At 42.6% G+C, this 24,364-nt stretch overlaps 1 protein-coding gene across 6 annotated transcripts in view; it reads left to right on the top strand.

Moving 5' to 3' along the window:
- Positions 1 to 24,364, top strand: part of nbeaa (neurobeachin a) — a 108,205-nt gene that overhangs the window by 68,685 nt on the left and 15,156 nt on the right. For 2 of the 6 annotated variants that reach the window (XM_039618702.1, XM_039618701.1), the window contains exons 17-36: positions 1,239 to 1,331; positions 3,981 to 4,089; positions 4,198 to 4,279; positions 4,535 to 4,658; positions 4,788 to 4,980; positions 5,850 to 6,536; positions 6,667 to 7,110; positions 7,818 to 8,035; positions 8,212 to 8,365; positions 10,084 to 10,264; positions 11,703 to 11,827; positions 11,935 to 12,003; positions 12,132 to 12,300; positions 12,635 to 13,020; positions 13,431 to 13,567; positions 16,462 to 16,616; positions 17,478 to 17,604; positions 20,370 to 20,503; positions 21,081 to 21,142; positions 23,853 to 23,917. In XM_039618702.1, coding sequence (XP_039474636.1) covers positions 1,239 to 1,331; positions 3,981 to 4,089; positions 4,198 to 4,279; positions 4,535 to 4,658; positions 4,788 to 4,980; positions 5,850 to 6,536; positions 6,667 to 7,110; positions 7,818 to 8,035; positions 8,212 to 8,365; positions 10,084 to 10,264; positions 11,703 to 11,827; positions 11,935 to 12,003; positions 12,132 to 12,300; positions 12,635 to 13,020; positions 13,431 to 13,567; positions 16,462 to 16,616; positions 17,478 to 17,604; positions 20,370 to 20,503; positions 21,081 to 21,142; positions 23,853 to 23,917 — 3,714 coding nt within the window. Of the gene's footprint in view, positions 1 to 1,238; positions 1,332 to 3,980; positions 4,090 to 4,197; positions 4,280 to 4,534; positions 4,659 to 4,787; positions 4,981 to 5,849; positions 6,537 to 6,666; positions 7,111 to 7,817; positions 8,036 to 8,211; positions 8,366 to 8,867; positions 8,892 to 9,286; positions 9,371 to 10,083; positions 10,265 to 11,702; positions 11,828 to 11,934; positions 12,004 to 12,131; positions 12,301 to 12,634; positions 13,021 to 13,430; positions 13,568 to 16,461; positions 16,617 to 17,477; positions 17,605 to 19,343; positions 19,464 to 20,369; positions 20,504 to 21,080; positions 21,143 to 23,852; positions 23,918 to 24,364 lie in introns of all 6 variants that reach the window. The other 4 variants (XM_039618698.1, XM_031729151.2, XM_039618699.1 and 1 more) reach the window with 4 other exon arrangements.

Genomic DNA, 24,364 nt, shown 5'->3' with positions numbered 1-24,364 from the left:
GATGGCTAGTAGAGAACGGGGTGTGTGAAGACCCCATACCTCCCTCCTCCCGCTCATGTGTAGTGTTGCTGCGTGTTGTTCTAAAGTGCATTTAAAACAAGGAGGGCATGGTGCTGCTGCCAGAGAGCAGCAGGTGTTAGCACGGCCCTCCGAGAACCCTCAATGTCTACATGGATTTAAAATTGAGAGGTGGGCACCGCGCCAGAGGTAGGGTTGAATACACAGACCGTCCTCTGGACGCCGTTAACGTGGTCACCCTCAAGGCCCTATATATATATGTGTGTGTGTGTGTGTGTGTGTGTTGAGTGTGAATAATGTGGATGTCTTGTGAAATAAAATTGAGGCACAGGTGGCCAGAAGGGGACAAATATTACTTATGTTCTGCCTGACTCTGCCTAGCTGGTTTTATTTGTGGCGTTGCAAACACCTGTGGCCTCTGGTGGACAAACTGTGCAATGTCAATACTCATGATTGAAGGGTGTTTCTCCCATCTCTTCTTTACTTTTTAAAGTTTCATTTATTGGATGTTATAAATCCTGATACAGATATATCAGCACCACTCTAGTAATTACCCTTGTGTCAGTCTGTTCTGTTCATCATCCATTTATTAAATGTGAATGTTTTCACAGTGGGCTGCTTTACAGTACAGTACAGTATGAAGCACCTTTCTAAAACCAGTGAAAGATTTAGACATGGATTTAAAATTTACTCAATAGTATTAGTTTCATTGTTTAATTCAGATAAAATTCCTGTAGTTTCAAATTATGTTTCTAATAATGAAAGAGATTCCTTAAATGTGATTGCTTTACTAAGTGCTCAGGTCGAATACTATATATATATCTATCTCGAGTAGCTCGAACTACGCAGCGTTTTTCAAAGACGTACCCTTGCTGTGCTTGTAATTCCCCCAAAGCACAACGACACATGGATGTCTTTTTGGTTGCTATGGTAACTCTTCTGTTGCTAGAGAGCTAGTTGCAAACTGTGGCTTGTTCGTCTTTTTTTATTTTGATGTACTGTGTGCACGCTTCTTTGAAGAAAATGCTTCAGTCAGCGCTCGCGTTGCAAACTGTGACTCTTAAGAATGTTCGCTGAGTTTCAGGCAGCAGGTGTTTACTACACAGCGAAGAACCCCTAATTTTGCTTTTGTTTTTTTCTTTGCTTGATGTTTGCTACTGTAGTAAAGAAAGATGTTATAACTGTCTCTCTGACCTGTGACTCTGTCTCACATGTTACAGGGTAATCTGCAAGCTCCTGGCCTCTAAGAGTGAGAGTATCCGGGTCCAGGCACTCAAAGTTCTGGGCTACTTCCTCAAGCACCTTGGTCACAAGTCAGTACCGCTTGCTGAGCTTTCCTGGTATATTTCCTTTGTGTGGTTTTCTGCAGCACTGAAGTGAGGGAGTACTTGATATTTTCCTATAATCCTTTTATCTTTTACAACTAAAACCCCCCAAAATGCTGCATCAGTGGAGGGAGATGGAGATGTGCCACACATAGTGTAGGTTTGAGTGTGTGGAAAGACACTGCAGTAAAAGCTGCAACAGTGCAGTCTCCACTGAACCTTAGAAAGACTGTTTGTTTGTGTGTACACCAAGATAATGCCCTCATCATCATGTCCAGGCGGAATAATCCTTTTGACAGTGTGCACTGGCAGGGAGGTGGAACCTTGATGAGCAGCAGTGAATGCTGGGGGATTTATTCATCCCATGTGACAGCCGCGCCTCTCGCTGCCTGACATGAGAGCAGGCTGCCATAATGCACCTGAGCCCTGCACCGTCAGCCCCCCACCTACTTAACATCTGCTTTAGCCAAACATCCCGTAGGGCTGCCCCTTTCAGTCTACATGTCATTTCATTGCATATGGAAATTTAATATCGATCCTAATCGCTACATCAGTCTTAAATTAAATAGTAAAGCCAATCATGCATACGTTAAAGTAAAGTAAAAAGTGCTTTTTCCTAATAATCTTATAATATTCTTAAATATACTGAACATTGTCAGGTGGTATTAGATTTACTGAAAATCTGATTTCTCATCTTAAAAAAAGAAAGCACAATAAAAAAATCAGGGTTCTGCTATAATAACATCTTAAAAGCCAGTGACATTTTGAATAAAAGATTATCTCACCCTGAACTTATCTAGACATTTCCCAGCAGAACTGCATGTTAGAATATAAATGTCTGATGTAGCCAGAGCAAAATCTTTAAAGTTCATGCGATGTCCACTGTAAGAGCGGTCTAGGTAACTGTCGACTTTACATTTAAATAAATACACTTCTGCTGCTGTGTTTCTTGGGGAAGGTTTTTTCCAGCTGTCAGTCAACTCAAAGTGCAGCTACTCCTAGAAGGCAGATGGCCTACTTTAATCATACAGTGTAATGCAGAACTGTGCACAGGTCTTGAGCCATCCCTCAAGTCCTTAAAGTGGTCTTGAGTTCTCCAGGCTTTTCAAGTTTTCCAAGTTTTTTGGGGGACATTGGCTGCTTTTTCAGCCATTTTCAGTCCAGTCCTTGTACCTGACCATGTTCAGAGGATTTTCTTTTTTCATTTGATAGGCTACCTAATGCTGAGCTATCTACAGCAGTATCTGAAAGTCATGTCCTTAAGGAATAGGAGAAAATCCAGCAATAAACTGACACAAGACTTGGTAGGTCTAGCTCTAGCTGTTTAGTTGATCCATCTACTGTTCCCTGAAACCTCATCAGAAATGGTCTCTGTGGAAGGGTGGCTGTCAAGAAGCCATACTTGAGGAAACAGGGGGGAAAAAAGAGTGAATTATGCCAAATTACACAAGAAATGGACTAAAAATCAGTGGCACAAATGCAGAAACGCACCAGATTTTGATCCACCATGCAATGCCATCTGGAAAGCAGCCTTATTTGCTAGAATAACAGTGATCCCAAACACACTGTCAATGCAGTGAAAGCATGCCTGGATGGGAGACTATCAGTCATGGATTGGTCTCCCCAGAGCTCGGACCTCAACATTATTGAAGTGTGGGATCATCTTGGCAGAGAACAGAATAAAAGGCAGCAAACATCCAAAGAAGAGCTTCGGATGTCCTTTAAGAAGCTCAGAGAACTATTCCTGAAGACTACTTAAAGAAATTACAACAAATCTTGGCTTAAAATTGTACAAACAGTGTACTTCCATGTGTTTTTGCACGTTTCAGTAAATCGCTGCATCTTTTTTCCATTTTCCCTGCAAAATATAAAGAAATGAGGAGTAGCTCAAGACTTTTACACAGCACAGTAGTTTAATACCTGTCATAGTCATCTTCACTGCCATCCTCCATAATAGCCTGCCAGACTCGGTAACAGCTTCTTGACTACAGTTACACTGAAGTTATAGATTTGCCTTATTATGACAGCCAGGTATATAGACGATGCTTTTATTTATAAGCCATTATGCCCCGAGTTTATTCCATATTTTTAAACAAAGTTGGAAGTTTGAGCTGCATGTCAAAACCAATTTCTCTAAATGAGAGTATGTTTTTGGAAAATATTATTTAAAACGGCACAATAGTAGCTAACGTGACTCGTTATTTTCACTGTATATGCGTGTGTGATTAAATCCTCCAAAGACTTTGGTCAGGAATATAAAGGCGCTTCAAGCATTATTCATTTAATTCAATTGTAAAATATACTCAGAAGTTATTCATCCCTGATTTCTGAGCCTCTCAAGTTTAAACCCTCTTATAAGCACAATTTTTACCCACCGGCAAGGTAACTAATAAAAGTTAATCATTCACAGCCATATGAGCATTGCCCCGCTGCCTCCTACGGTGTCGTCGTATTGTTAATGCCTCTTGTTAATTTCTCTTGTTGGTATTCAATTCGTATCCTCTCTGGTCCCATCATAGCTGACAGGGCCACATGGTGCCACCTGCCAATATCAGACCGTCACCCGGTCAGTGACAATCAGTGTCAGTTTCAACTGTCATAAAGCCTTTACAAATGTGTGTGTTTGTTTCCCTGCAGGAGAAAGGTTGAGATCATGCACACACACAGCCTATTCACGCTGCTGGGAGAGAGGCTGATGATGCACACCAACACCGTCTCTATCACCACCTACAATACTCTGTATGAGGTAGGTGAATGTCAGTAAATATTACAATGGATCAAGCCATTGGATCTGAGTTGTTGGGTTCTGTGTCTTTATAATTTAATGACTGCTGTCAATCTTCTATCCACGCAGATTCTGACTGAGCAGGTCTGCACTCAGGTGGTTCACAAACCACACCCAGACCCCGACTCCACTGTCAAGATCCAGAATCCCAGTAAGTGCATAAGCACTTCACCTCGCATCTGTGTCTCTCTGCGGTCTTTGGTCTGCCAGTAATGGAGTGTTTTGTTTGTTTTGCCTTTTCTTAATGCGAGTAAACAAACAACAAAGCGTAAATTGAGAAGCTGACACTGCTGCCATCCTCCACTTCTTGATCTCATTCCAAATGCTTTAAAAATATTTGCTTCTCTTCTCTCTCATCTTGTTCTTCTCTTACCTTTACTTGGTTTTCTTTTTACCTCACACCCAGTGATTCTGAAAGTGGTGGCCACCTTGCTGAAGAACTCCAGTCCCAGTGTGGAGCTGATGGAAGTCAGGAGACTTTTTCTTTCTGACATGATAAAACTCTTCAGTAACAGCCGCGAGAACCGCCGGTAAAAAGCACACAAATCACTGTACCCGCACTTATCCAGCCGTGTTCATTAGCTCCTCACTGTGGCTTTTATTTTGAAATCAAACTCATGCTACAGCTCATCTCACATGCTGTCTGTTTTGTGCACCAGCTGCTTGCTGCAGTGCTCCGTGTGGCAGGACTGGATGTTCTCCCTCGGATACATCAACCCCAAGAACCCAGAAGAGCAGAAAATAACCGAGATGGTGTACAACATATTTAGGATCCTTCTCTACCATGCCATCAAATACGAATGGGGAGGATGGAGGGTCTGGGTGGACACCCTTTCAATAGCACACTCCAAGGTAAGAGTGGGACATGCACAATTCGATAACAGGTCCCAGTAGTCTTATTTCGTTTAGTACAAGTATAGCTTGTTATTTTGATTATGTTATTTCTGCTGTATTTTATATTTGGTGGTATGGCTCTGTCCTGGGACTTTCAAAGCCTTCCGTGTACATACATGAACGCCAAAGATGGTGAGATTGGCAACAAGACCAAGCAAGAACAGTGAAGGTGTCAATAAAAGCAAACATGACATTAGTAAAAATCAGAAAGCGCAAATAAAAAGGAGGAGCTGTAGTAGAGGGGCAAAGTGGCTTGCAGATCAGTAACAACTGCAAGCCAGCTAATGTGAGATTGTCCAATAGGCGCCTTAGATATGGCTTAAGCTCATGTGGGCTGCCACTGATGACAGCTGTTGTGCAGCCGGTTGAGCTTGACTTTGTTGTCTACTGTTTGGCTACAAATGAGCAGATATTAATGGGGATTTTCCAGGTGCTGATATTCTGATTGAAGCTGCCTTATAAGCTGCACAGAAACCTATTGATTTGTGCAATTTGACCACTGTTATGTTTTGTTTCAACATCTTCCAGGGCTAGAATGATCCAGCATTGAGACACTTTCAGAAACTGATCATCTCTCTTTTCACTGTTCAGTGACAGAACTTTAACTCGCCCTTTTTTCTCATCTCGAGGTAAAAGTGAGGGGGCATTATGGATAATGGTCTAATGGCCCCGGAAGGCTAGTGTCCCAGTTTTATCCATCTACACTTTGGTGTAAATGATCTATGAGTGTCCTTTGGACTACCGGGTGGTTATTGATGTGAAGATTCACTTTTGTTAGTGCGTGTGTGCCGATAATATTACCAGTTATAATCTACCATCTGTCACAGGTGACCTATGAAGCCCATAAGGAGTATTTGGCGAAGATGTATGAGGAGTACCAGCGACAGGAGGAGGAAAACATGAAGAAGGGAAAGAAAGGCTCAGTTTCCACCATCTCCGGCCTCTCTGCCACACCTGCGCCTGTCGTCAATGGCAACTTGGAGATCGATGACAACTCCCAGACGCAGACACCTGAGAGTGAGGCGGAGTACAGCGAGGGGGCCGCCGCAGACTCGCGCAACCTCCTCGCAGAAGGCGCGGTGAAGAGACCTAACGGAGAAACACTGACACCTGGGGAGCAAAGTGCAGGTCCAGGCGTGAGAGTGGAGGTCCATGACCTTCTGGTAGACATTAAAGCAGAGAAAGTAGAAGCCACGGAAGTAAAGCTGGATGACCTGGACCTGTCTCCCGAAGGTCTTGGTGGAAGTGTAGGTGGAGGAGGTGGGGGAGGAATGGAAAATGGACCTCTGGTTGAGGTAGATTCTCTCTTGGACAGTGCTTATTGCAGTGTGGTTCAGAACCTAAATGGGAATCTGGCGCCTAAAGATGACACATCTGGTTCGGGGGTTGGAATGGGGACAAACCTCGGGCTTTCAGGAGTCAGCCTAGATGATGATGGGAACATGGGTCCCCTCATCACATTGGCCGATGAGAAAGACAGTGTCCCGAGCAACAACGGATTTCTCTTCAGTAAGGTAGGATTAGTATTACTGTGCTGGTTTTTATCCTTCTTAGTCCTTTTTACTCTCCCAAATAATGTTTCTAAGTTTTCCTCAAACCTGAAGGTGTACTGTTTTTCCATTTTTCCCCATTCCTTCCTTCCAGGTTGATGAGAAGTTGCTTCCAGCTTTGGCAGCCACAGACCCCCTCGTACTGCCCAGTCCAGACCAGCCCACTCCATCCGGCCCAGCCCCAGCTCACTCCACCACCAGCGCCAGTGATGACCTCAGCCTGCTGGCCCACATGACCAGCTGCGGCTCTGATTTAACACAGACCCAAAGCCACACTACCGGTGAACTTCCAGAGGACGGGCCCTTCAAGATCCAAAGCCCTCTTGCTGACATCAGCTCAATTGCTGAGGCTGAGAGCCAGACCCAGGGAACCTCTAGACCAGATTTCCCAGAGGGAGAGGGCACAGCCGGTGCAGACGCAGAGACTGCAGGGCTTAAGACTGGAGGAGATACAGCCAGCACCACCTCTGACACAGAGAGGTCAGATGATGGGAAAGACAAGGACACAAAGAAGATCCAAACTACTGCAACCACTCAGGTGTGTTTAAGTGTGTTCAGCTGGTTAAGAGGGAGCTCCTCACATGTTGTGTACACACTGGTCAGCAAATAAACTAAGTAACTCTGAATGCCATGAGGTATTATCCTGCACATATGAGTGTTTTTTTTTATTTCCTTGGCTGTATTTATCAAAATGTTTTAAAAAAATTATCATGTGAATGCATTAAAATAAAAATAGAAAAAGGTGAGTAATCATCCTTAAAAATCGCATTAATACCTATTGTCTTTCATCTAATACCTTATGACTCTTTCAAGTGGCTGCAGTGCCTCATTATTTTACCCTTGCTTGTTGGAATTTTGTGTAATGAAATCACAGAAAGCTGGGGAAAGTGCTTTTTCACCTCCCCCACTGAGATTTATCCTCTCAGTTTAAGGACTGAACAAGTGAGCTACTGGTCACAAGCCTGCCTCTCTACCCTGTCCAATGTGATTTGTGTTGTGATTAAAATAAACAGTTCAGCAGCGGCCCCGTTTTCCCGGCCAAAAAGCTGAGAAGCTGCCCACACACGAGCTAAGTTTCAGCAACCGATCAGTGTATGCACAATGAGAGTCTTCTGGTTTTTTTTGTTGTTGTTTTTTTCCTGTGGTTTTGACACCTTAACTGAAATTGAATTTCATCGATGCGTGTATGCCAAGTCTTATATTAGACCAAATAAGCTTCACTTGCTTATTCAACAACTGTTACAGGCCCTCCACGGTCGCACTGCAGCCCAGTTGGAGAGGGACCTACGCGTCGATTTGGGTTTCAGGGGTATGCCCATGACGGAGGAGCAGCGGCGTCAGTTCAGCCCAGGCCCGCGCACAACCATGTTCCGAATCCCAGAATTCAAGTGGTCTCCAATGCACCAGAGGTTGCTCACTGACCTGCTGTTTGCCCTGGAGACAGATGTGCATGTGTGGAGGAGGTGAGTTCGATGCCGTGTTCGTCAGGTGTGTGTTAGTTCACCATTTTTAGTCATTTTATGCCTTTTTTAAAATAAACTGATTATGCTAAAGATCTGATTCATGTGACAGCTATATTGTGTTTTTCTGTAAAAACTGTGTCATGCTTTCAAACTGTTTGCATTTTTTTCTCTTCCAGCCACTCCACGAAGTCGGTGATGGACTTTGTGAACAGCAATGAAAACATCATCTTCGTCCACAACACGATCCACCTCATTTCTCAGATGGTGGACAACATCATCATTGCCTGTGGAGGCATTCTGCCTCTCCTGTCTGCTGCCACCTCCCCTTCTGTAAGTGGCTCTACTGCACCCCTCTGTGGTAGGAGGGAAAACTGCAGGTCGACAGCTCTTTCATGGGCCTGTTACTCCAGCGTTAAAGCCCACACAGACTTTAAAGAAGCAGCTAAACCTGATTTTTTTTTTTTTTGTGTGTGTGTGTTTTTTTGTTCCCCTAGCAGCACAGATCTTGTGTGACTTTATAGGGTTATTTCCCTGAATTAACCTATAAAATCACAGTAGACAAAATTTAAAAAAAGACTTATACTACACAGTTGAATGTTGTACTCTAAAACGAATTAAACTCCCAATTAAACCAGTATGTGCAACTGTCAACCTAACACTTCTTAACAATATTTTGTTCTAATCCCTTCAATTAACCGTTTTCGTTAGCTTGATAGCCTATTGTTTTAAGCGTTTTTGCATTTTAACCTTTCTTTTCCTCTCTGTGTTACATGTGTTTTGTGTATTTTCTTGTCTTTTTTTCTCTCTGTTTTTGTCTGTTTTGCATGTGCAGAATTCTAAGAGTAGTGCCAACACTGTAAGTTTGCAGTTTCTTCCTCTTTTTTCTATTCTACTAATACTTAGCTCTGGTTTATTAACCATTGTGACTGACACTAACCCTTGCTTGTCTGACATCCATAGTGTTTCTGCGTGTTGTGCTCCTCTGCTGCTTACCTTATATTGTTTAAATCTATTGATTTCTTAGCCTCTGTTCATAAAGATTAAGTATGTTAACCCAGTTAGAATACTATATGAATATAGGGGGTGAAAAAGCCTAAAAAGCCACAGGGTGGATCAATAAGAAACAAAAGGGAGAAGATTATTTGGGGGGTATATAGTCTGCTTATATATATTTTATGAGAGAGAGAGTATTTCCAAACGTCCTTGGGGGTTGCATCTGCTAAGCCTGTCCCATTTGTATCAACGCTAAAGAAGGCAGGAGGAGCCGGACCCCAGAGGGGGTCAAAGGGAGAGGAGGTGACCCCTGTTCCTGGGGGAGGAGGCGCAGGGGGAGAGGTGCGTAAAGAGCTTGAGACTCTCATCATCACCAGAAGAGCTAAGAGCACCAACCCAAGCCCTTCTGTCTTCACCTTGTGTGTCTGTTATCCCCCCAAATGTCTGTGCTCACTTGCTCTGATGAGCCACCAGATGCTTGCGCTGTCAGCTCTCCACAGCCCTGCACGTCCTGCTTACTGAAGCAGAGACACAGAAAACTACACCACTTGGTTTTGACCCCTGCAATGCTGCCTGCAGATTTTCAATGTAGTCGCACCACAGTTTGATAAATCAAGGGGCCCATAAGATATTCAAGGTTAGCCCAAGTGTGTCCACACTACTGCTGTTAATGCTAAAAACCCACACTGTCTTTGCCACAACCCCACTGTCACCATTATATGTGTGTCACCAGGCTGTACTTTGTGTGTAGTAGAACACCTCATGTTGCCAAACGTCATCATTATAAGTATGTTTTTCACTAAACCAGCATGACACTCAAGGTTGCCCTCCGTGTTTGTTGTGCAACGGCCAGCCATGACTGTTTTGGGTCCTGCTCATTGCAAGGCCCGACTGCATATTTTCTAAAGGTTTCTTCTGTTCTTTGTAAAATAATAAGATAACTCTGGATTTCTTCATCCTTCCTAACTTCTGAGAGCATCCAGTGCGTTGTGTTTAAGTGCCAGTTTTTCACTAAATAACTGGTGAGCACATGTGGTGTTTTCCCTCTTTCGCAGACGGAGTTGGAGAACATCGAGGCGACGCAGGGGATGTCTTCAGAGACGGCCGTCACTTTCCTCTCTCGTCTCATGGCCATGGTGGACGTGCTGGTGTTTGCCAGCTCCCTCAACTTCAGTGAGATTGAAGCGGAGAAGAACATGTCATCAGGAGGGCTGATGAGGCAGTGCCTCCGCCTCGGTGCGTGCAAGTTGAATCTCTTCAGTGTCTATAAAAATGTTTAGAACAGCTGATTCTGAGTTGAGACCAGGAGTTCTCAACTACGAGGGCCGCAGGAAGAAGTGCAGGAGGAGCATGGGTGAACAGGTCAAGCTAAATTATAACGCAGCTTTGTACACTGTTGTGTTTTGGTAACTGTCAGCTTCTGAAGGCTACATGCAAAAAACACAAAAACAAACTGCTTCATGGCCTTGTTGCATACGACTGGAACTGAAAGTTACTTCTGTCAGCATTAAAATTACTGATCAGTTTTCAAATTAAATGTGTAGTTTTAAAGTTAAACATGTGAAAATATGCCAGGTTTTATTTCCCTGAGGTTTAAAATACTTTTTTGTTTGTCATTATTGGAATAAAGTAGTTTAAATTATACAGATATACTGTAGATAAGTCCATCCATTTTTATCTGCTTAGCCAATTCAGGTTTTGGGGAATGGGAGGCACCTTGGGTAGAGAGCTTAGAGAGAGAGATGGACAACCACTGGAGATTTGAAAATAAAATAAAACAAAAAACAGAACAAATTCATTTTCTGCTAATTGGCAAAATAACTGCACCAAGCTTTCATTCCAAAATAATTATTGATTCCCTTTACACTATCTTGGAGGCAGTCCTGGCTAACTCTTGTTAATGATTGGCTGTCTCTGGTGTGGACCACCTTTTTATCATTTAGCAGCTTGTGACAAATCCCAGGTCTCAATCCCAGATGACCCCCATTTTTCACAAGCTGGCTCAAGCTAACTAACAAGGAATCCATGCAAGATGTTTATGTAAATAAAACATTCATTAGAGAGAAAACAAACATGAACTTGAGTGGAAAACCCAGGTGAGCTGCTTTACCCGGTGAGAGCAGACCACGACCGCTTCCGACACAGTAGGAGGTTCATCACAGTGTGCTTCCAGTGGATCCAGATTACTTATATTTAATCTCTGAGTCTTTCTGTCGCTGTAACTTTCTAAGGAGGAAAGATGGAAGGCAGTTCCTCAGTTTGAGAGCTCCAGTGATTGGTTAATTAGCTGATTATTGACTTCTTCAGTGTTTTAAAATCAAGTAGTTTTTCCTCACAGAAATATTTGATTGCTGGCATAGCACATCAGTTTACTTAATTTCTTAGATTATTGTAAGTGGAGTATTTCTAGGATGACCTTAATTTCTGCTACACCATATTGTAATGTAATTTCTGATGTAGGGCAGAGAAATGATCACATCACAAAATAAAAATCTTTCTTTTTTCGTAATGCATGGGTGCATGTATGTGTGCTTTAAATAAATCCTTATACACGCTGCAGTCACAACATGCATGACTTCAGGACATCCCCTGTTTGTTTTTCCTTGAAATGTAAAAGCCGACTCCATTACACTATACTTACGTGTTTTTTCCTCTACCTCTCCGTCTCGTTCAGTATGTTGTGTGGCGGTTAGGAACTGCCTGGAGTGCAGGCAGAGACAGAGAGATCGGAGTTGCAAGTCCTCCTTAACCAGCAGCAAGTCACAGGACAGCCTCCACAGTGCCTCCACCGCCAGCAAGGTAGCACACGCATGAATCGAGGACGCATTCAGCAACACCTAAAACTGTCACAGAAACATGCATATGTATGACACGCCACCTTTTGATATCCTGTCTTCCATATTTAGCAGGATCCAGACAGACTTCTCCAGGATGTAGACATTAATCGTCTCCGAGCTGTGGTTTTCAGAGATGTGGTAAGCATGCGGGTGTATTTTTGGTATATACAGTATTCGTCTGGTTATAGATACAAGGAGCAAAATAAAAAAATGCCTGAGTGTTTCTCTGCTGAATAACTTTGTGTGCGTGTGTTGTTTTGCTGCAGGATGACAGTAAGCAGGCTCAGTTTCTGGCGCTGGCAGTTGTTTACTTTATCTCAGTTCTCATGGTTTCGAAGTACCGGGACATTTTGGAGCCCCAGCGAGAGATTGGCAGATCTACCAGCTTATCCGGGAGAAGCATCCGCCACGAGATTAACTCCCCAACCAGTACAGGTGACCTTTGTTTTTCTTTTGCTCCATCATCCTCCACATGTAAGCATGATTTTGGATGAGCCAGTGATCATCAGTGCACTGTTGTTGTTGTTTGACCAAACAGTGATACTGATAAGAAGAATCAATATGACACCAATTAAATAAAAAAAAGAGAAAATACGGGTGTGACTTAAAAAAAATGCTTTAAAGCATTAGTCATTTTTTTTAAGTTGAACATCAAAGGTCAGTATGTTGTGGAATTTCTTGATAATCCAATCTGCACTGAGAAAATCTACTTCTTTAATTATATCAGTGTTTATCCTTAAAAAAAAAAAAATCTTCTAAATTTCTCCAGAACATCCATCCACAGCCTTCTCCGACCGCGACAAACAGACCCCCACCCCTGTGGATGACTCCCCACGTGCCGGCCTTCCACACACAGACTCGGGCATTGGAGAAGAGGGTCATGTGAGCGGATCGCTAAACGGTTCGGAGATGGGTCTTGGACTCGGGCTCGGCCTGGTGGGGAGAGAGACGGATAAAGACAGAGACAGAGACATCGGAGGAGGAAGTGGGGGAGGAGGCACAGATCTGTTATGCAGTCTGTCATCTGATGTTAGAAGGTCACAGGAGAGCCTTTTGGATTCTCCCCATAACCCCGGCTCCACCCCCAACACTAGTCAAGCCCCGCCTTCATCCATCTCCAGCATCAGTCAAACAAACAAAGGCATCAATGTCAAGGTGGGCGTGTGATTCCAGCATCCACATGAGCCTAATGCTGAGAAAACAGTAGTCAGCACATATCTTTAGATCTCTCAGTTGTGGTTTCTTTAAATATTTGAAAATCACTGTTTTTTATTTTAACTAATAGAAATCTGGTTTAATGCAGTCAAAATGTATGTATCCATTTATGTTTACCCTATACTGTGGAGGTCATGTGGATTTTCTATTACTTTTATCCCCTGTATTTGTAGCTGGTTGATTACCTGAGGTTAGATGCTCCTTTCAGTGAGCTTATGTGTCATTAGAACACACTCACTTTTCCATGTTAGATAACAGAACAAAATAAAACCACCATTCAAAGCAAAATTTAGTGATATGCCTCATAAGTATCCTGTTCTCTCTCTCATTCGTTGCTCTCGGGAATGCAGGAAATCCTGAAGAGCCTGGTGGCAGCTCCCGTTGATGGAGGGGACTTGGGGCAGGAGTCTGGGCCAACTCCCTATCACCCAGACCCTGCCTTGAAGACGCACCCCATGCTGCCCATGCAGTTCCACTCCTTCGACAGGTCAGTCCCAGTTTTTGGACCTACGTGGGGCGTAAAACAAGCAGAGGTATTAGCTTCTGTGCAGCCTGACACATCCATCAGTTAACCGATTTTGGGTACAGAGATGTATTGTTTAGTGTAGTGCTGTTTGTCAAGTTGCTTTGTACCAGTTTTAGAAAAACAGTGGGTGCAGAAACTGATCGTTGCCTCATATGTGGATAATTCTCACTTTGAACAAAGTTCTTTTGATGGTAACATTTACAAATACACACATTGTGCTCCCCTGCCAGCAGTCTGTGATATGTTTTGTTTGATGGTGACTACAATGGCACAAAGACAAGAAAAGCAAATGCAGCTGAGTGGTTTGAGTAAAATGGATGCATTAGTCTGAAAATTCAGTTTTAAAAAAACAGTAACGTTAATTTTTGTTTATCAGCAGTGATAGCAGGATAGTTCGGATTATAGATTTAGACACGATGGGGCATGAGAAGTTTAAAAAAAGGTTTCAGTTTTTTGCTGACGACATGCTGATATCTCCTGTACATAAACAATAAACAATCACATCTGTATTATTAGTAGTTTTGAAATGCATGCTTGCCCTTTCACAGTTTTGACTGAAAGCTTGTTATGTTGACATTTTTGGAAGATTGATCAGATCTCTCTCTGTATCTCTGCACAAAAGAAAGACCTGCACTTGTTTAAAAAAAATAAAAAGCATTTTCGCAATAGTTTTACCTTTCTTTGACATTTAAAATAGTCTCTAATATTGCTGCTAAGCTCCCAGTAGTCTCTACATCTGAAAAATAAATGTCCTTGTTGCTCCCTGATTTTTGTCAGCTGTTTTGAATAAAAAGCAGAAATTACTCTTTGAGAGGACGTCTCGATATCTTTGGGGACATTACTGGGCCCTGAAATTAACTGGTACTAAAAGGAATGTGAAAAAAATGTAACGATGATGATTCATAGGTAGAAAAATTGAGTTTGCTAAAAGAAAGTTTTCTGTTTCTTAGGTCAATTAATACATTAATTAAATTAAGAAACAGCTGCCCTCTAGCTTCTACACTGAAAGACCCCTCCCTGAGCCTGCTTATGCTGGAGGTTTCTTCCTGTTAAAAGGGAGTTTTTCCTTCCCACTTTCGCCAAAGTGCTATTATTATAGGGCAGGGGTGGGCAACTCCAGGCCTCGGGCGCCGGTGTCCTGCAGGTTTTAGATGTGTCCTTGATCCAACACAGCTGATTCAAATGACTAAATTACCTCTTCAACATGTCTTGAAGTTCTCCAGAGGCCTGGTAATGACCTAATCATTTCATTCAGGTGTGTTGACCCAGGGTGATATCTAAAACCTGCAGGACACCGGCCCTCAAGGCCTGGAGTTGCCCACCCCTGTTGTAGGGTCTACCTTACAATATAAAGCACCTTGAAGCGACTGTTGTTGTGATTTGGTGCTATATAAATACAATTGAATTGAATTGAAAAACAGTGAAACCAACATGTTTGCACATCTGTCTGAAGAAGAACTTACCCCTTGAAAGCCTAATAGGAAGAAGTTCGTGAGGGTGGTCTCTGCCTGTGCAGTTACCCTTGGAAAAACCCAGAAACTATTCTAATGGTTGTCAAACCACAACTTAAGATATATACTGAGGTGTCAAAACTCATCATTAGAGTTACAAAGGAGGTTTTCAAATGTCATCTTCTTGGGGAAAAGAGTTTATTCTATTATATTTTATTTATTTGGTGCTGTATCATACAGTAAAACCCAGTGATCTGACAGTCTGAACAAGCACTAGGCGACAGTGGGGAGGAAGAACTCCCGTTCAACAGGAAGAGACCTGCAACAGAACCGGGCTTAGTGAAGGACAGCTGTTGGGTCTGTCTAGCACAGGCCCACCGCTGGAACGAGACAATGTAACTACACCGCAAAAGCATTGAACACCAAGTAGGCAAAGTTCTTTGTGTTACTCATGCATGAGGAGGCCTGCCTGGAGCCAAGTGTCGTTCCACCCACTTGACCTCCGTCAGACTCTCAGCCAGGTTCCCCATAGCACTCCTTTTATTGTGGTTACATGAATATGCATAGGTTCATTAACATATGACATATACATACACACAAAGAGTACCTTGCCTGTGCGTTGTGTAAGTATATGTGTGTGTGTGTGTGTGTGTGTGTGGGGGGTCAAGATGTGACCCCGCGAAGACTCCCCAAAGCTGGTGCTAGGAATCTAGCGGTCCATCTAAACAAAAGGCACTTAGACTAAAACTGACATAGACACGTTTATCTTACCATAAAACAATAAGAGAAGGTATGCCCTCTCCCATGCTCCCAGAATGTGGGTGGAAAGCCAGAACACTCTGGAATGCACACAGCGTGTCTCTGCAGACTACTAAGGATCAAACCTCTATTAATCTACAACTAATTATAAAACTCTAAGCATATATGAGTAGATATTTCTAAGCATAAATGACAATCAACAATACAAATCCAACAACAGCCATCTGACATGACTGGTTGGAGTTTAGGACGGAGACAAAACAGAAAAGAGGATCATAGAAAAATGGCAAACAGCAAATGGGATGCACCACATCGCATGCAGTGGTCGTATATGCATACATGGAGAATTAAAAGAGGGGAGTGGAAGTGAAGCACTCAGAGCGTCATGGGATGTCCCTCAACAGTCTGAGCATATAGAAGCTTAACTTAGGGATGATTCAGGGTCACCTGACCTGCAGGCTTTATTAGAAAGGATAGTTTTAAGATAAGTCTTGAAAATGGAGAAGGTGTATGTCTCCTGAACTATCTCTCACTGTACTTTCACAATAAGCCTATTTCTAGGTCTAGTCTAGACGTAACAAATGCATGGATTTGTTTTTAAGCATCACATGTTTGCCTGATGCCTTTATGTCTCGTCTTTCACAGGAGTGTCGTGGTTCCAGTCAAAAAGCCTCCACCCGGCAGCCTGTCAGTCAACACTGTGGGCACGCCCACCACTAGCGGGGGAGCCTCAGCTGGCAGCACACCCAACATTTTTGCTGCTGCAACAGCAACACCCAAGAGCATGATCAACACTACAGGTGGGAGAGAACACACAGCTGTAGCGCACGCTTAACCCACCCATGTCTTTTTGAACCTATTCATGTAATTTCGACGTGCATATATTCAATATTTTACTCATAAAGACTTTTGCCCAGTTGGTAGTGTGTGTGCTAAAGGAGATAGAGCACATAGAGAACTGCAGCATGACAAAGGTGTTTGTGTAAAAGGCCTCAAGCAGCTCAGAAACCGCTCAATCAAGCAGGGTTGAATTTCTTCTTTTGTTACAAAAAGTCTTTGAAGCTTCACGCTTCTGTCCTTTAACAGGCAGAGCAAACTGAACCAGCAGATCCTTTCAGGGTTAGTTTTAGCTTGTATATGAGGGCGGATGAAGGAAGTTGCAGACTGCACAGCAACTATAAGATACCTCTCTTATGGTGGACGTTGCACATATGGCTTATATTTAATACTGAATGCAGGAAAAACAGAGAGATATTGTCTATTAGATGATCCTTGACCCAAATTTAGGATAACGACATGAGAATCAAAAGACACATCAGCAGACTTGCAGATCTTTTCTAAGTAGAATCATGCTCAGCAGATCCACTGCAGCAGAGTGGATTTCTATTTGAGGCTTTGTCAGCCTGTCAGACATATTGTACTTTATCATACATGCATAATGGAGAAGGAAGGGATTTGTTCCCTGGAATGGATTCTGTATATTGATTGAAAAGCTTTTTTCTCAAACCGGGTCCATTACCAAAAGGACAAGCAGCAGCATGTCCAGTCAAATACCTTCGAATACATTTCCTTTATTACTACCATTACTGTTAACTTCATACTAATCTTGGTTCTTGTTACTATCGTGCTTTTACTTTTTTATCATTTTTCCTCCTGTCCAGGTGCCGCAGATTCGGCCTCCTCATCCTCATCTTCCTCTTCATCCTTTGTCAATGGTGCAACTAGTAAGAATCTGCCAGCGGTGCAGACAGTGGCACCCATGCCGGAAGACACCATGGAGAATATGAGGTCAGAACTCTCGCCATCATACAGCCTTTGGCCATTTCATTTCATTGGTTCAGTTCCATCCTACTTTCTTTTGTCCCCCTGTCTCCGGCTTTTGTTTTTTATGTTAAATTGTCTTTTTTCCTGCCTCATTCCTGTCCCTTCATCCTCCCTAAAGATTTCTCACTTCACTTACACGTTCATTACAGGATTATAGGGTAAGATAAAGTTTTTTTCTGGACTGATGTGGCTGTGGACATTTTTATTAGGCTTATGTAAGACACACCACATTTGACATGCTAAACTAATCAACCACAAAAGACAAGTTCAGGTATCGTTCCATCAGCTAATATCAGCTAATATTAATCATCTTCTAGCCACACATATTATATGTTGTCATGCACACGCACCCCTGACACTTCTCACTTACCCTACAGTATGATGCTCATCACCTCTGATATGAAAACTTTGTATGAAAACGTCACCACTTACTAATTAAGACCGTTAATGTCTTAAGCTCAACAGTCTTTTTTTTGTATTTGTAAACATGTAAATGAACTTGTCATTAACAAAACTCTGTTTTGTCTTCAGACTTTATAGGTGTCACTAATAAAATTACGATCATCTGCAATATGAGGTCTTTACTAATTACCAGTTAGCATAATTAGCAGTATTCCTTTACCATTGTAGGAGTTTGCACTGTAACATTTTTGTTATACTCTCCTTAGACATGTTAGCAGATACAGTCATGTGTAAAAGCAAGTTTTCGCAGGAATCTGTGTAGTCCTGTGAAAAAACTAAGTACACCTTCACGGAATTAAGAAGGTAAGTAGCAGCCAGGTGCTGCTAATCGAATGCACCTGATTAATTGATCATCGGCACGTGTGAGCATCTCTATAAAAGCAGATGTTTTGGCAGTTTGCTGCTCTGGAGCATTCAGGTGTGTTTAAGCACAATGCCACAATCTTCCCCAAGTTCACTCCAACGTCAGACTGTGCAATGCTTAGAGAAACTGCAAAAAACTCAAGAACTACATCTCCACATAGTAACAGTGCTTAGGTTTGCAAAGCTGCACAGCTGAACAAACCACAGCGAGACCAAGTGGAGATGTTTAGCTGTAATGCACAGCAGCATGTTTGTCAGCACGGTGGTGGAGGGGTGATGATTTGGGCTTGTTTTGCAGCCAAAGAACCTGCGTCTCCCCTGAGCTCCTTTTGTTATACTAAAGTGTTTTAGAGTAAAATGTGAGGCCATCTGTCTGTCAGATAAAGCTTGGCCCAAATTGGGTCATGCAGCAGGGCAATGATCCCGAGCACAACAGCAAATCTACAACAGAATGGCTGAAAAAGAAAATAATCAAAGCGTGGCAATAATCCAGTCAAAGTTCAGACCTCAACCTGATTAAATGTGGCGGGCCCTCAAGAGAGCTGTGCATAAATGAATGCCTGAAATCTTCAATGAACTCAAGCAGTGCTGTAAAGAAGAGTGGGCCAAAATCCCTACGCAGCGATGCGAGAGACTGATAAAGTCATACAGGAAATCATTACTTTGCTCTGTAAGGTGAATCGTGGGGTTTACTTTCGCAGGTTTTTCACAGGACTCCATATAGTTGTGTAAAAAGGTTTTTTCACATGACTGCACATGTTCTTCTAAAAGTGCACACACAGGAGTGGGTGGGTGCGTGTGCATGTCTCCCTTAATCAGTGCGCATGTCTGCACGTGTGTTTTTATGTGTGTGTGTGTGTGTGTGGTTTGTATTGCAGTGCCTATTGTGAGGTGGCGCAGTGTGCGCTGCGCAGCGGTCAGACGCCCCCTGAGCTCAAGTCTTTTAGCTCTCTGGCTGGCTTCCAGGCAGCCCCCCGAGATGCAGGACAGTGTTTTAGGCAAGGAGATACTCGTCCTGTCCCCATGCCCCTCCCTCTGCCCCTCCTCCACCACACACCCTCTGCCACGCCCAACCACAACTAAATGTTCCCAGAATGCCATGCAAGAAAGGGCGGACTTCCTCAACAGCTTCAACAAATTTTCAGTAGCAGAGTCAACTCTGTCATTTCTGGCATGGTCATCTCCTCACACTAACCCCAAACTCCAGGCCAGACCTGAGTCGAGATGCTTGTTTTAACCTTCACTGCAGCTTTCGCAAATCATCTGGTTCTCCGAGCAGGTTAAAACAAAACCACAATTGGTAGATTAGCGACCCAGGTCTGTTTCAGAGATCGCATTACCTACAAAGCCAGGAATATAAACTTCACTGCCATCGCGGCTCCATAATTGAGTCTGCTGCTTTGTACTCTTCATGTCTCAATTTCTAAAGAATGGAAAAGCATTTAAAATGCAGCTGTACACACATAAAGACGCAGTATACCATTCAAGAGACAAGTTTGGCAGTTTTTCAGGTTGAGTTTTTATTACACTTTAACCTTCACTCATCCCACAGTGCTAAGCTGACCGGCTAACAATTATCCTTTCTAACTCATCTTTTTCCTAGTAATACTAATACAGACATACTGCTTCCATACCAGACCATCATTTTTTTCTACATTCTGTGTCCGACTCGCACTTTTTTCTATTTCGTTCACCTGCTTTTTCTCTTCTCCTGTGTCCTGTGCCTCCCTTCCTTGTTCTCACGTGTCTCCACATATTTCTTTCATTCACATTTGTCCCTTCTCGCCTACTGTATATCCCCTGAGATTTTTCCTCAAATGCTCTTGTACCCTCATCTGTATGTTGCTCATGTTATCGGCACGCCTATCGTCTTCATCCTTGTCTCTCGATTATCTCCGCCACAGTATCACCACAAAGCTGGAGCGCGCTTTGGAGAAGGTGGCCCCTTTGCTCAGGGAGATATTTGTGGACTTTGCTCCGTTCCTGTCCAGGACGCTGCTGGGTAGCCATGGGCAGGAGCTGCTCATAGAAGGTACAGGTGCTGTACACGGCTCCTTTTTCTCTAACTGGCGTCTCTCTGTGGAGTCTCCTCATTCACTGTCCCTCACAGTAATGTTTGTGTGTGCGAGACAGAGTGAGATCGAAAAAGAGTGAGTGGAGAGGTTGAGAACGAGGTGATGAGTGAGTGTGTGTGTCTTTGAGCTGGCTGCTTTCACCCATTCGTCAAGCAGGTAGGATTTTGCACCGTTTCTATTCAGCTAGCTAGATGTGTCAATATTTTTAGATCAGATTATGCCAGTTTTAGCGTTACGGGTGTTAGAGATTGTACTAAATGCGTTGCAGTCCTGCCTCTGCTCACCTGCTTCCTGGCGTCCCTCATCTTTTTCTCCACCGTTTGTTCTTGTCTTTTCTGTGGCATGCTTTTTTAAAACTTGTCTATGATGATTGTGCACAGCAGCAGAAACCGCTGACACTACAGTGTCTTCTTTGATGATATTTTTGTATCTTGCAGTGGTGTGTGTGTGTGTGTGTGTGTGTGTGTGTGTGTGTGTGTGTGTGTGTCACAGAGAATAAAAGAGAGGCTCCTGACTGTGTTGTATGTGTCTGTGCCACAGGTCTGGTGTGTATGAAGTCTAGCACGTCTGTGGTGGAGCTCGTAATGCTGCTCTGTTCTCAGGTTGGTAACTTCTCACCTCTCCTCTCTGTTTCTTGATGAAATGTCCTCACACTTCCAATCAGTTTTGTCAAAACCAGACGTGTCTAAGTGTTTTTGAAAGTTTTTTTCTTCGGGTGGGGGGGTAGAGCACACAGGAAGCTTCAGAGTTATTGATCTGCCCTGTGAGGCAGGGACGACTGTGTAATAAGCGCATTGCAGATGTAATCTAATATCACAGCATAGTTTTCCCTCAATAATAATAAGATCAGGGCTAGAATTGTGACATACGCAAGGTTTTAGTTTTACATAAAAACACGTTATGTCACAGACGTTACATCTTAATTTGTTTTGTCTGGCTCATTTATCCGTCTGCTATCACAGTAAGCCAGTAAGCTCAGTTTTCTTCAATAAAACTCCATAAAACTCAAAGCGAGAGTGACACTTACCTTCAAGAGCCTTTCACAGGTGGAACCTGTCACCAGCTTTGCTTTTCTTTTAAGTTGTAAAGTTTCTCAAAGCGCTCTTGTTCTTGGAGATGTTCATTTCCATCCTCCCGCTCTCCATTTTCTTCATCTTTACCTCTATGTCATCTTCTCTCTCGCCTTTTGTCCTCTTACATCTTCAGCCGTGGTCATTTTTAAATCTGTGTTTCAGGAGCAACTGCTTTCATCTCGTACCACTCTCCACACTGCCCTTCTCTTTACCACTCCCTTTTCTTTTCCTCTCTCTTCCACTTCTGGGTGGCTGCTCGTCAGCATGTATAGTATTACCATTGGCTCCGGCCTTGTCTGCCATTAGAGACCCGGGAGAGCAAACCCTAGCCCAGAAATCGATCCTCCGGATGGGGGGATGTAACAGGAGATAGTCCCACGTGTCCTTCACAGCCTTAAGAGCCAGTGGAGCTAATGGAGGTCTGATAGTTTGAGGCTTTCAGCAGCACTCTTACCCTTCTCCACTCTCCATTCTCTCACAGACAGGAGCATTTTCACTTGTTTCTTTCATCTTTCCTTTGATCAGTGTTGCACTACTGTGCACTTTTCACACAGTCAATGGTAAATGATGAAACTGTTTATGTCCTCTCAAATAAAGCTTTTTTTTATCTTTGTTGTTTTTTTTAAGCCTTTTATGTGTTGATCAGCACGACAGCCGGCTTAGCTTGTCCAGTCAGGGTCTGATGATGTAACAGCATTTACTGTGAAAGAATGAACAAATGTGTGACCAATTAAAGGAAAGCCCTGATATAACAAATGCAGATGGCTTTACACAGGTTCACTGCAGTACTGTGTATTAATAATCAATAATCAACATATTTTATCACTGTGATTCTGGAGCATTAGGTTGATGTTTAATGAAAACAAAAGCCAAGAAGGCAGAGTTGTCATGGTTTTTTTAATCTGACTGCAGATCAGAAGATTGAAACTTCTCTATCCTGAAGAAGGGATTCCAGTATATGACACCCCCAAAGGATGAGCTCTGAAATGAGTTTTAGATTAATGTGAATAATGTCCTGTGGATTAAATATTTTTAATTCTGGGAGACCAGTTTTCTCCACTTTCATTATCAAGACACCGAATGAGGGAATATCCTTTGGAATAACCATCCCTCCTGTAGAGTTCCACGCGATCAATAATCTGATCAGTGAAGCTGCTCTGGCAGCATCTGCTGTCACCGCATTTCTGAGGTGCTTTCAGCAGGTTTCCCAGGCAGGGATTTCAACCTACTGCAGGCTAAAAGAAAAATTAAATGCAACACTCCATTAAAACATGTTTATGGGAACTGAACCGTCATGTGTTTTCTGTATTTTTCATCAAATACAAAGATATTCAGATATAACTCTGAATATGGTACAAATATATTATAAATCGTAATTGCTGTATATACTGATATTTAGTGTAAGCTGTAGTAGACACTACATGTGTATATACTTTGCATTGCATTTGCATGCCCGTGCTATAATATTGTTTGGCCCGTCGGTGCTGATTTACTTGATAAACTTGAGAAATGTTTAAAAATGGGGCGGCAGATGTGGTTGCTAGGCAATATAACAGCATCACAATATAGCATCCCTTCTGATCTAGCACAGGTGACTCAGAAGGGAGTATGCTAATTTAGATTCTGGCAATATAAAGAAAATGTGTTTGTGACAAAATTATATGATGCATTTTATAAGATTTCATAGCTGCATAAATGGATTATTTTAGCTTGTTGCTAGGCAACGTGATGACGCCATAGTGTCTGATATGGATAAGAACCATCAGGGCACCAGGATGTACCTGCATGCCAAGTTTGGCTGCTCAACTCCTGATGAGCTAAGAGGAGTTTGGAGACAAAGAAACAAAGAAACAGACACCCATCCTCCAAAAAATGTTAATCAAGTGTATCGTAGTAAGATTACCTGTGAGTTTACAATGATTACAATTTAATTCTTTAAAACAAAGAAATGGAGAGCAGAAGTAGAAGGCAGCATAGCACAGAAACACTCAAGTAAAGTACTTGTAAGTCATTTGTTTTATTTAGTATTTTATTTAAGTATTTCGGTAATTGTACCAACAGTAAATGAATTAACATTCTTTAGTCTCCAAAATAAACTGCCTACATGTTTAAAAAATGAATAAAATCAGTATAAAATGACCCGTAGAGGTGTGTGTGGCATGACACTGTTCATTATTTACCATTTTTTACTCCCAGCCGTGGTTCATCATACTCTTTTTGGTGTCTCTTCTACACTTAGGAGTGGCAGAACTCCATTCAGAAGAATGCCGGACTCGCTTTCATTGAGCTTATCAATGAGGGAAGGTAATCCATCACACTTAATGATTATCGCAGCATATCACTCTGTAATTCACACATTAACACTAATTCTGTATCAGTGCTTAACAACTAATGGGTGTGATAGAGCCCTAATGAGAACCTTGCCAGGATAAGTGCACAGTGCCATGTGTGACCAGCAGGAAGTCGAATCATTATTGTGCAATTACATTTACAGCTGATTTGAGCCGGTCTAATTTCAGTGCTTGCAGTTTTGCTTGTTTTCCTTTTTACTCCAAACTACCCGAGTATCAGTGCAAACCCAACAAAGAAAGCACAAAGTGGAAAACAACAGCACTGCATCGAAAACGAAGCAGATGTTAGCTGAAATCATTAGCCATTCTTATTGCTGCACTTCCCATCTTGTTGAGAGTTTATGTTTTCTCTAAATAGAGATGGTTCCTTCCGTTTTATTTTATTCTTTTGCTCTTTTTC

The sequence above is a fragment of the Oreochromis aureus genome, linkage group 10 (assembly GCF_013358895.1).
Source record: "Oreochromis aureus strain Israel breed Guangdong linkage group 10, ZZ_aureus, whole genome shotgun sequence".
Classification (NCBI taxonomy): Eukaryota; Metazoa; Chordata; class Actinopteri; order Cichliformes; family Cichlidae; genus Oreochromis; species Oreochromis aureus.
The sequence above is the reverse complement of the archived record's forward strand: the minus strand, read 5'-3'. Positions and strand labels throughout refer to the sequence as shown.